The 12,829-nt window shown below is 42.9% G+C and overlaps 1 protein-coding gene across 2 annotated transcripts; it reads left to right on the forward strand.

Annotated features, from left to right (window-relative positions):
* Window positions 1-274: 274 nt before the first annotated feature.
* Window positions 275-10,100, forward strand: LOC123403297. 2 transcript variants are annotated; one of them, XM_045097249.1, is made up of 3 exons: window positions 275-798; window positions 1,082-1,146; window positions 9,854-10,100. In XM_045097249.1, exons 1-3 carry the CDS (start codon window positions 558-560, stop codon window positions 9,923-9,925), a joined length of 378 nt encoding a protein of 125 aa, XP_044953184.1. In that variant the 5' UTR covers window positions 275-557; the 3' UTR covers window positions 9,926-10,100. The 2 variants fall into 2 exon arrangements, with proteins under 2 accessions (XP_044953184.1, XP_044953185.1); XM_045097250.1 differs by having other exon boundaries at window positions 275-745.
* Window positions 10,101-12,829: the final 2,729 nt, after the last annotated feature.

Here is a 12,829-nt window from a genome sequence, read left to right on the forward strand (position 1 = left end):
GAATTCTGGCAAAACTTGCATTAGAAAGTGTTCTCTTTTCCCCAACTAACTTCACCACTACCTTTAACATCTAAAGAGACCCCACCCTGCCCAATTTGAGCTTAGAAAAGCTCCTAAGTGCCTCTATCATCTGTCGAACATCTTGAGTTCAAGGCAAAAAAATTGACCATCCATCAAAATCCACACCAAACCTGCCCCGTTAACCAAACAAACATGTCCTCTAGGCTTGTTTTAACCAAAACCATCAGAGCCCCTCCTGCTCTATAGCCTCCAGCACCTATTTAAGGCCCCCCTTGCTCCCTCAGCCCCGTGCAGCACCCCATCTCCCACTCAGAGCCTCCCCAAACCACAAATTTACCAATAGTGGACATCTTCCCCGCCTCAGGAAGTGCCGCTCATTGTCGTCTCTCTGTTAAATTCGATGCCACCAAAGCTTCTCCCGCTCCACTCTCTCCACCAGAAACTTATTCACGATCCAGCAAACCCATTCCCATCTCCCATTCCGCCGAAAACCACCCAGGGGCAGAAGTCCCTTTTGACCGTGGCCATCCTCCGCCATGTTTGAAGCTCTGCTCAACCTCGAGCCCTCCAGCAACCCATTTCCCATCCAGCAGATGCGGTCTCCTCTCCTGAGCACGTGGATGTGCCGGGCGCTGGAAACGGAGCCTCCTAGCGCTCGCAATCATCGTCGGAATTCACTCATGTTTCTATCCCAGGCGCGGGAGGAAGAAGGTGAACCTAAAAGGTGCGTCCCACCTGTCGGTGAGCCAGCCGACTCGCCAGTGGCGCTGCCAGCCAGTACGCTTTCTCCTCTAGTAAAGCATTTTCTTTCCAATACGCTTTCTGATTTAGAAATCATAAACCCCACTGAACCGTTTTCTTTATAACTTTTATTTAAAAACAATTTTTACCAAACTTTGACTGATTATAATTTTTGAACGATGACTCTAAATGAATTGATTATTTTTCTATTATTCCTCAAATTTAATCTAGTTTATTTTAGTATTTGTTAAAAAAATTCCAAACAACTTTTCTACACCGTTTTGGAAATGTGTGTTGATTTCCATATTTTCAAAAATAGGAAAATTGGAAGGGCGAATACTTTCAAAATCTTTGGAGTGCAACCAAACCTTCTACATACTCAAGGCAAGCATCTTGAACACTGATATGTCATAAAAGGAGTGATTGTTTGCTGCGATAAACGAATGCTTGATCATGTGAGTGAAATAAAAAAAATCATATGGAGAATATTCATGCATGAATGCATATGGTGGAAATTTATTTTTTATGTTGATCATGAGATTGATATGATAAGTGGTCACTGCCTCATTCCACATATGCCTATACTGGTCTTGACAAACCCTCGAGGAAGGTTTTGTCATGAGTAAAGTGTGACCGTGAAACTGATATCTCGTTGCGATGAGAGCGATCACTGAGGGCATATCTGGGCATGATGAGTGGTGACTATGTTGGATATCATGCAGAAAATATTGTGTGCTAACCATTGCAGGGAACTTAAACCTACTGAGTCGGCCATAGACCGAGTCTTGTACCAGTAACCCCATACTTGATTCGTGCTACCACTAGTCTCTGCCATAGGTAGGGTACGGTCGAGTAAGTCGCCAACCCCTTTCCTTGCACACATCATACAGAGAGGCCATAGTGAAAGATATCACTGATCACTTGTAGGCATATCACTTGGTCCGGGGGTATGGGTGTTCCGGTTGGACCGAGTGGGTAGCGCCCTTGTTTGCACGCGTTATAAGTATTGTGATCCCATGATATTCGAGACTGTGGTCTCCCCACTTAGAGTTTTACTTAACAGTTGCCTTGGGTGATTCCCGACAGCGGGAAGTTAAGTTGGTGTGTGCGGGTCAACTGTGTTTTCAACTCAAAGATTGTAATCGGAATTAGTCAATGACGCGGGTTGACTAAAGGAAGTTGTTACTCGTGGGTAAAGAGTACCCCCTCTACAGAGTATTATACCTATTTGAATAACCGTGTCTGCGGTTAAGGACTACAGTTTGGAATGGGTCGAGTGTTGGTCTCACTGTCGGTCTTCGGAGAAATTAAAATAACAAGACTATAAATCTTGAATTATCACGAATGGTTATTATTGTCAAATTGTTGTGGACTTATCTTTTATTGGTATGAAGTTGTTGAGTATCTCGGGCTGGGTCCTGCCACCTAAATACTCATATTCGTAATTCTAATATAAACCCTTTATGTGGCGTCGCTCCAAACCCCCAACTGCGGCACTTCTATCATTATTTTATTATAAGCCCCTTTATGAGGCGTCACTTCAGACTTCCGACTGTGCGATGTATGTTATTATCTTTAATATAAGCCCTTTATGTGATGTCGCTTCAGATGCCCGACTGTGGCATGGATGTTATTATCTTTAATATAAGCCCCTGGTGTGACGCCGCTTCAAACGCCCGACTGCGGCACGCGTATTATTATTTTTAATATAAGCCCTTTATGTGACGTCGCTGAGACGTCCGACTGAGCCATATTTTTTATATTTTCCCTTTTGACGTATCGCTTTAGATACCAGATTGGTACATATTAATTTTCTTGAAAATCTCAGGAGACTCCGCCTGATGTTATATTGTTATTTTACCTTCCCTTATTACTGATTAATTTTATTTTATCTCACGGGTAAATTAAATTCCTAATAGCATTCATGAATTAATCCTACGACATGTTAGATATTACTAAAGTTCTCATGCATGCAACTCACCTCTTTATCATGTCTGTTTTCATGATGTTTGCGAGTACTTTCAAATGTACTCATTGGCTTGTCCATGGCTATTGCCTTGGCCAGATCGTGTATTTGGAGAGGAGCACGATGATGACAACCGGGAACCTAGGCGTCAAAGATAATAGGCCCATGAGATAGGAGTTACCTAGGTGAGGAATGGAGCCCCATAGACGCTGGAGATTCGTCAAACGCTTCCGCGATCAGCCACTAGGCATTTTTTTGTACCCCATGGTCGGTGTCAAAACCGGCAGATCTCGGGTAGGGGTCCCGAACTGTAGACCTTGGATCGATGGGTTGCACGAAACGAAGGGAACAGTGTTTTCCCAGGTTCAGGCCCTCTTGAGGAAGTAAAACCCTACGTCCTGCTTGATTATATTGATGGAGTATGAGGATTACAAAGTTGATCTACCTCGAATTCGTATGAGCTAAACCCTAGATGAATCAACCTGTCTATGCGGATCAAACCCTCTTGTTTATAAAGACACCAGGGGCCCCTAGGGTTACATACAACTGACCTTTAGTCGGGGGCAGAGGTGCCGAGCTAGACTACTCAACTTGGACGATACGCGAGTCTTCAGAACTTCCCTTCTTGAATAAAAAGTCATCATGTAGTCCGGTCTTCGATAATACGGCCCATATGGTCGACCTATAAAAGATGGGCCGACCATCCGAGGACCCCTGGTTCCAGGACTCCCTTAGTAGCCCCGAACTTGCACCAACACCGGTGTACATGCTCTTCGGCAACTTCTTGCACCCAGGGTGATTGGCTTGCGAGGCAAGTTCCTCCATTTCCCCTTATTTGTGGAACGACGATCCTAATCATTGACCAGATCTCGATTACCGAAGCATCACGGGTCCCACGGCCTCCAAACTTTCTGCTCGAGAATTGATAGGAGCATTTGATTTCTGTGCGCATTAATGAAGACAAACAATCTAGCAGTCTCACTCGGAACCGCTTCTCGTAACCGTGAGGGAAAATACCCTTTATAAACATATACAATATGTCCTTGGGTGACCATCAACCCTCAAGCACCATCAAGAGAAAGCCCTAGAACTCCAGCGCCTAGAGCTATGGCGGGTTCCTCCTCGCATCCCTTCGCGGCCCTTCCGGGAGATTGGGCAAGTTGTTTCGTTTCCGTGTTCCACTTGTGCAACCTTGAAATAGAAGGATATCTTCCCACGTCCGATCTTGCGCCTACCCATGTTGGACTGAACTCGGCCAACATCGAGGCCCCCGCAGAGAATTTCCCTACCCCACAAAAGGGCGAAAGATGTGCTTTGTTTCTTTCCTGCTGCAGGGTCTGGGATTTTCGGTCCACCCCTTCCTGAGGGGCTTACTAGAGTTCTACGGGCTCCAGCTTCACAACATTACCCGCGGCTCTATCCTTCACATCTCACGCTTCATAGCCTTGTGCGAGATGTTCTTAGGCTTTGAGCCCCACTTCGACCTATGGAGAAAGTACTTCTGCCTTGTTCCCCGAACTAGGGGAACGTCAATTCGGGAAGTGGGCAGAGCCGAAGTGTGGCGTATAGCCGGGACCAGATACCCGGTCCGGACTCCAAAGAAGAAAACCAATGAGCGGTCTTCGAAATGGTTTTATATCAAAGACATTACCTTATTCGGCCCAGTTTGGAGGGGTCTTCCCGAATACGCTGAGGTCTCCTTAAAAATCGGTTTAGCTCGCAGCCGGTCAATCCCTCACAAGAAGAGAGCCCCAAAGTACAGCGTCTAGCCGCCAAGGTGAGGTTACTTGCTCACAGTGGGCTGACCATCGTCGAGGTGATGGCCACAACAATTACCCGGTGTGTCAAGCCAATCCAAAAGTGCACGCACCCCTTGTGGCACTACAACGGGACAAGCGACACCAGCCATTCCAGGCAACAAGGACCGGATAATCAAGATGCTTTGGCGGCCATTTTGGCCGACCTCTTTAAAGGGGAAAAAGAGAATTTCGCCCAACTTACCGTCAGGGACGGCTACTGGGCATACAATCCCGTTGAATGGGCAAGTGTGATTATAATTACATAGTCCGGACACTTATGCTTGGTCTTACTGATCAATAACCCATTGCCTTTATTAACAGACTTGGAGGCATTGGATTGAAACAGTCAACTGTCCCGCCCTTCAACCCGAAAACTACTCCCGTGATGACAACCCCAAATTCCATGAGGATCCGAAGCTTTTCATTGACTTCGAGGACGGAGTATTTTACTAGGAAAGTATCGACGAGGTCAAGGTGACCCTCCACGCTGACAATCCTGGGCCTCTTCCATCCTCCACCGCAAACAAGAGGAAAACCAGTACTCGGAGAGGAGCTATACCTCTCGTCATCCCAAACACTCCTAGCTCCAACCCTAAAGGTCGGCGGTCCATGCGCCAAACTCCGCGTCGAGCTATATCGGCTGGGGCCGCATCGACCGAACATAGGATTACCGAACAAAAGTCAACGACACAGAATATATCGGCCGCCCCTTCAACCAAGACGTATATATATCCATCATTCCTTTTTCACAGTAGTAATTGCATTGGCTCCTCCTGACCCCTAGCCGAAATATACAGGAGACGTACGCAACCATCTTTACCCGAAGATGCTGCTGAAGTGTCCGGCAACCATCAAAATCCGAGGTCCTCGGCTAATGCAAGAGTTCCGGATATGGATTTACTTCTTGATGACCCCGTAGAGTTTTCAACAACGCATTCTGAAGCTAAGAGCTTAATGAATCAGCGGCGACGAAAGGAGTCCTTGCGCCACCCTATTTTTTCGGAGCAGGAGCTTAATGCTTTTAATTCCGCGGATGCCTACTTTAGGGCCACGGGAGCTGGAGTTGAAGAAGCGGCCAAGCTGATATCTTCCCACCTGCAAGTAAGTCGTCGGTTTTTGGTACCCGAACATAAGTTCGGACCCTGTAGCCCCTGAACCTTATTTTGTCGGTATGGCTGAATTATGGGTCGATTTAATAGTGTACCATCATACAGTCTGTAAAGAACGAGAAATTGGCCAAGGATTTCGAGCTAAGCCAGGCCGAGTTGCAAGCTAGCAAGGTTGAGCTAGAAGGGGTGAAGAAGTTCACCGCAGAAGCACACAATGAGTAAAACAGAAGTAGACAAGGGGGAGAAGAATGTGTCCCATTGTTGAGGATATTTCCTCATAGCCCTACCGATCGTACTTTTGTTAACGCACTTGGATATGTTTGTTAGTGTAGTGTTTATTTGCATGATACGATATCTGTGAGTGTAATGATTTTCTTGATTGCACCTGCATGTGAGTGATTTGGTTATCATGTTTTACAAGAGATTTCTTTTATTTCCCTTAGCATATCTGGAGGGCGAGATTTTGACTGGGTAGAGTTTGTAACGCCCCAAAAGTTAATCATATTTTTTATTAATTTAAATTTGGCCAGACATAAAACTTTTAGTTATATTTGCCTTTTGCTAATTTCAGAACCTTGTTTGTTCAAGGTATACAAAAAATTTCCCTCCAAGTATTTTTTTAATGGTAATGTTGGATTTATATATTTTCCTTCCAATGTTTTATTTCATTTTACTAATATAGTAGGAATAACTTTTATAATAAAACTTGCCCACAACTAATTCTTTTAATAACATCTTTAACTCTAAGATTTGCCCTTGTTACACTGCAACCATTTTAAATATTTCTTTAAAAATTCCATAAAAAATTGGAGAGGTCAAGTGATGCCCACATATCAGTGTTATGCAAAAAAAAAAACCACTTGGTCATTTCTAAATTTTGAGCCCAACCTTATATTTTCAAATCTAGTCCAGTTTGTGATTCGAAATGCAACCCCATTTTTCCTAGCCCTAAAATTCAAGAAAAAAATTCACTCCTATTACTTCCAAGCGAACTCTTAAGTCCAAGCAATCAGCCACAGACTCAACCTTTCGGTTTGCCAAAAATATTCCGTGAAGTTTTTGTCCACAATTGAATTCTAGCAAAACTAGCATTAGAAAGTTTTCTTCCCAAACTAACTTCACCACTACCTTTAACATCTAAAGAGACCCCACCCTTCCCAATTTCAGCTTCAGAAAAGCTCCCTAAGTGGTTCTGTCATTCTGTCGAACATCTTGAGTTCAGGGCAAAAAAATTGACTATCCATCAAACTCCACCGCCAACCTGCCCCATTAACCGGCTTGTTTTAACCTGAACCATGGCCCTGCTAAATTTAAATTGCATTAGAGCCCCCTAAGCCACCCTGGCAATTTGTCGAGCAGCTGTAGTGCATGCCCGGAGCACGAGAACAACATGCGTTTTTCATGTATTCGCGCCCGAGCTATCACGTCCCAGGACGGTCCCTCTCCAGCTTGTACTGGTCTGTTTTGCTGCTCGCCGCTATACACCTCAGCCCAACCGACCTCCCCTACCGCTCTATAGCACCCTATCACGTCCTCGACGCGCCAAATGCTAGACGCCACCGCCGCCGCCTGTTGTGGTCGGCACCATCCAGGCCACCTGACGTGCCCCCAAGCACCTCAACTCGTCGAGCTCATCCTCATCTTCGTCATCATCCCCTACAAGCCCCGCCAGCCAGGCGCCGCCTCCACTGTTTGCCATCAGTGGCTGCCCATCTCCCTCTGAGAGCATCCCCAAGCCACCAATCGACTAGTAGTGGCCATCTTCCCCGCCTCAAGCAGTGACGCTCTGTGTCGTCTCTCTCTTAAATTCGACAACCCCAGAGTTTCTGCCTCTCTACTCTCTCCACCAGAAACTTCCTCAGGATCCAGCAAACCTATTTCCATCTCGCATTCCACCGAAAACGAGCCAAGGGCAGAAGTCCATTTGACCATAGCCATCCTCCACCATGGTTGAAGCGCTGCTCAACCTCGAGCCCTCCAGCAACCCATTTAGCCTCCATCGTATGCAATCTCCTCTCCTAAGAATGTGGATGTGCCTCGCGCTAGAAACGGAGTCTCCTAGCGCTAGCAATCATCGTCGGAGTTCGCTTCTCTCTCTGTCCAATGCGTGGGAGGAAGAAGGTGAACCCGATAGGTGGGTCCCACCTGTCGGTGAGCCAGCCGACCCGCTAGTGGTGCTAGCTACTAGTATGATTTCTACTCTAGTAAATACTTCTCTTTTCAATGCTCTTTCTCTTCTCGAAAGCGTAAACCCTACCGAACCGTTTTCTTTTATAACTGTATTTAGAAACCAGATTTCACCAAAGTTTGACTGCTTATAATTTTTAAACGATAACTCAAAAAATATTTATTATTTTTTTGTTATTCCTCAAATTTAAGCAAGTTTATTTTAGTATTTATTAAGAAATTTGCCAAACAACTTTTCTACACTATTTTGGAAATGTGTGTTGATTTCAGTATTTTCAAAAAAAGGAAAATTGGAAGGGGGAATACTTTCAAAATATTTGGAGTGCAACCAACCCTTCTACATACTCAAGGAAAGCATCTTGAACACTGATATGTCATAAACGGAGTGATTGTTTTGCTGCGATAAACGAATGCATGATCATGTTAGTGACATAAAAAATCATATGGAGAATATTCATGCATGAATGCATATGGTGGAAATTTATTCTTCTTGTTGATCATGAGATTGATATGAGAAGTGGTCACTGCCTCATGCGATCTATGTTTATACTAGTCTTGAAAAACCCCAGAGGAAGGTTTTGTCCTGAGTAAAGTGTGACGGCGAAATAGATATCTCGTTGTGATGAGAGCGATCAGTGAGGGCATAACTGGGCATGATGAGTGGTGACTATGTTGGATAACATGTAGAAAATTTGGTGTGCTAACCATTGTAGGGAACTTAAACCTCATGAGTCGACCATAGATCGAGTCTTGTAATAGTAACCCCCATACTTGATTTGTGCTACCGCTGGTCCCTGCCACAGGTAGGGTACGGTCGAGTAAGTCATCAACCCCTTTCCTTACACACACACCATACACAAAGGCCACAGTCAAAGATACCAATAATCATTGGTAGGCATGTCACTTGGTCCTAGGGCATGGGTGTTTTGGTTGAACCGAGGGGGTAGCGCCCCAGTTTGCACACATTACAAGTATTGTGATCCCATTATATTCAAGATTGTGGTCTCCCCAATTAGAATTTTACTTAACGTTTGCCTTGGGCGATTCCTGGCATCGGAAAGTTAAGCTGGTGTGTCCGTGTCAGGTGTGTTTCCAATTCAAGGACCGTAATCGGAATTAGTCAACAACACGGGCTGACTAAAGAAATCAGTTACACGTGGGTTAAGAGTACCCCCTGTGTAGAGTATTATACCTATTCGAATAGTAGTGTGTGCGGTTAAGGACTGTAGTCTGGGATGGGTGAAGTGTCGGTCTCAGTTTCGATCTTCGGAGGAATTAATTTAACAAGACTATAAATCTTGAATTAATACGGATGATTATTATTTTCAAATTGTTGTAGACTAACCTTTTATGTATATGATGTTATTGAGTATCTCGGGCATGGTGTTGCCGCGTGAATCGTCATATTCGTAATTCCAATATAAGCCCTTTATATGGCATCGCTTCAAACGTCCGACTGTGGCACTTCTGTTATTATTTTGTTATCTACCCCTTTATGAGGCATTGCTTCACACACTCGATTGTGGCATGTATGTTATTATCTTTAATATAAGCCCTTTATATGATGTCGCTTCAGACGCCCGACTTTAGCACGTATGTTATTATATTTAATATAAGCCCCGCATGTGACGTCGCTTCCAACGCCCGACTGCGGCACGACTGTTATTATTTTTAATATAAGCCCTTTATGTGATGTCGTTCAGACCTCCGACCGAGGTATTTTTTATATTTTTCCCTTTTGATGTGTCGCTTCAGGTACCCGATTAGTACATTTTAATTTTCTTGAAATCCTCCAGAGACTCAACCCGATGTTCCATTTTTTTACCTTCCCTTATTATTGATTAATTTTATTTTATATTACGGATAAATTATCTGCATAGTGGCATTCATGAATTATTCCTATGGCATGTTAGGTATTACTAAAGTTCTCATGCTTGTAACTCACGTGCTTTGTCATGTCTATTTTCATGATGTTTCCGAGTACATTCAAACGTATTTACTGGCTTGTCCCTGGCTATTTTCTTGGTCAGATCGCGTATTTGGAGAGGAGCACGATGAAGACAATCGGGAACATAGGCATCGAAGATAATTGGCGCGTGTGAAGGAGTTACCCAGGTCGGTTGTTCCTATGGGAATGGAGTCCCATAGATGCTCGAGATTGGCGAGACCCTTCCGCCATTAGCCACTAGACATTTTTGTTGTACCCTTGATACGTCTCCAACGTATCTAAAACCTTTTATTGTTCCATGTTATTATATGTTCTTTCTAGGATACTTTTTTAGTAAATATTTACCAATTTATATTAGTTTTGAGCACTAACCTATTGACCCACTGCCTAGTGCGAGTTCATGTTTTTTGTGTACTTTTTGTTTCGCAGAAATTCCATATCAAACGTGGTCCAAACACGATAAAAATGTACAGACATTTTTGTAGAATATATGTGAATTTTGGGAGTCATAATCAACGCAAGAAGATGCTCGAGGGAGGCACAATCCAACAGGGCGCCACCCAGGGGGTCGCGCCCTGATGGCTTGTGCCCACCCCTTAAGTCAGTTGAAGCTCCCCTTCTGCCGCAAGAAAGATATTTTTGCGATAAAAATCCCCTCAATATTTAAGCCCGGTTAGAGTAATGTATCTCCGGATATTTAAGAAACGATGAAGGGCTAGAAAACAAGAGAGAAAACATGAGATAAACACAGAGAGAGAGAGAGATCCAATCTCGAAGGAGCTCGTGCCCTCCGGGAGATATGGCAACCGTGGACCAGAGGATAAACCCTCCTCCCACCTAGGGCGGAGACCAAGGAAGAAGAACAAGGAGGGGGCTTTCTCCCCCTCTCTCCCGGTGGCGTCGGAGCACCGCCGGGGCAACCATCGTGACGATGATCTACACCAACAACTTCGTCGTCGTCACCACCAACTCTATCCTACTCTATGCAGCGGTGTAAAACCGCTCTTGCCTGCTATAATCTATACTTTAACATGGTGCTTAATTCTATATATTGTTATCAAATGATGTGTGTCTATCCTATGATGTTTGATTAGATATCTTTTGTCCTAGGGGTTAATTGTGATATGATGTTATTGATATGAGTTATGTGTTGATATGGTGTGGTTCTAAGTTGCCTTCCGTGAGGCACACACATGAAGTATACACGCTGGAGGGTTTGCAATATGTTCATGATTCGTTTATATTGGGCGGCTAGAATGAAGGAAGCCTACACCCGAGTAAGGGAGTTGTGTGCGTATGGGAGTAAAGAGGACTTGATGTTTAATGCTATGGTTGGGTTTACCTTAATGATTTCTACGAGTTGCACATGCTTGCTAGAGGTCCAATCAAAAGTGCATATGATCCAAGTACGGAAAGTGTGTTAGCGTATGCCTCTCCCTCATTGCATATGATAAGTATCTACCATGTTATATTCAATTGCCTATGGAGAATATTTCTCTTGCATTACACAAAAAAGGCTTTCTACTAAAAACTTACTTATCAATCTTTATCTAACCATCACCTAACTTTTATTTGAACGTTCTTTATTTTCTTGCAAAACTATCTATTACACCTACTAAGTACTTCTAGTTTCTTTCCTGCAAAGTAGTTTCATACTTGTTCTAGGTAAAGTAAGCGTTAGCATGCGTAGAGTTGTATCAGCGGTCGATAGAACTTGAGAGAATATTAATTCTACCTTTATCTCCTTGTTGTGTTTTTCACTCTTACTTATCGAAAAAGGCTACAAACGATCACGTACACTTGTGGGTTATAAAGACCTTTTTCTACCATCGTTGCCGAGGAGATAGCATAGCGCTTTATATTCTCATGTGTGCTTGTTTGATTTATCACTAACTAATTTTTATTTTCTATAATTAGTTGTTTTATATCTTTAGTTATATATATGTAACATGAAACACCAAAAAAATTAGTTGTACTTGCTACTCATGGATATGGGGAACCTCCTAAAACCCTCGACGTTGGTTATGTGAAACACATTAAGTATTGCTTTGATAATCCTCAGAAATTCTCATTAAACTTGATAATGGGGGACAAGTTGGATCAACGTGAGTACTTTAAGGATTATTGCTTGTCTCGAAAAGGGAAACACTTATGGGATCAAATTAAAATGTTGTGTTGGTATGCTTGTGATTTCTGAGTAAGAAATGATTATAATTATTGCTCTAAGGGTCTACACCTTCCCTTTCAATGTGAATTTAATGATATTAAAACCATTGCTTATTATTCTAATTGTATATATGATTACTATGATGTGGAACAAATAGAAGAATTTGTTGCTTTTAAGGGTGCATATAAAATTGCTTCATTGATTGAAAAGTATGATGATATTCTTTACACATCTGAAAAATTTGCCATACTTAAAAATTGTTGTGAGAATTATGAAAACAATGCCGGTGTTAATGAATTTATTGAAAGAACAAATGTTGTCTTGGAATAAACTAATATTTTACAGGAATCTATGGAAGAAGAAATTGTTGAAACTTTGAGCTCATTAGTTGAAAAAGATGAGGAGGAGAGCGAATAACAAATGGAGGAAGAGCAGATTAGCTACTCATGCCCACCTTCTAATGAGAGTAACTCTTCAACTCATACATTTTTTAATTTCCCTTCGCACATACCGAAGGATGAATGCTATGATCCCGTGAATTTGTTTGAAATATCCGTTTTTGATGAACTTGATACTTGTTATGCTTGTGGCCATGATACCAATAGGATTTATGCTTATGGAGATGAACTTGCTATAGTTCCTTATGTTAAGCATGAAATTGTTGCTATTTCACCCACACATGATAGTCCTGTTATATTTTTGAATTCTCCCAACTACACCATATCGAAGAAGTTTGCACTTATTAAGGATTATATTGATGGGTTGGGTTTTACCACTACACATGATGATTTTTAGGATATAATATGCATGTGCTTTGTGCTCCTACTTGAAATTATTATGAGAGAGGAACCAATTTTTCACCTCTCTATGTTTTCAATACGATAAAATTGC

Source organism: Hordeum vulgare, chromosome 6H, assembly GCF_904849725.1.
Source record: "Hordeum vulgare subsp. vulgare chromosome 6H, MorexV3_pseudomolecules_assembly, whole genome shotgun sequence".
NCBI lineage: Eukaryota > Viridiplantae > Streptophyta > Magnoliopsida > Poales > Poaceae > Hordeum > Hordeum vulgare.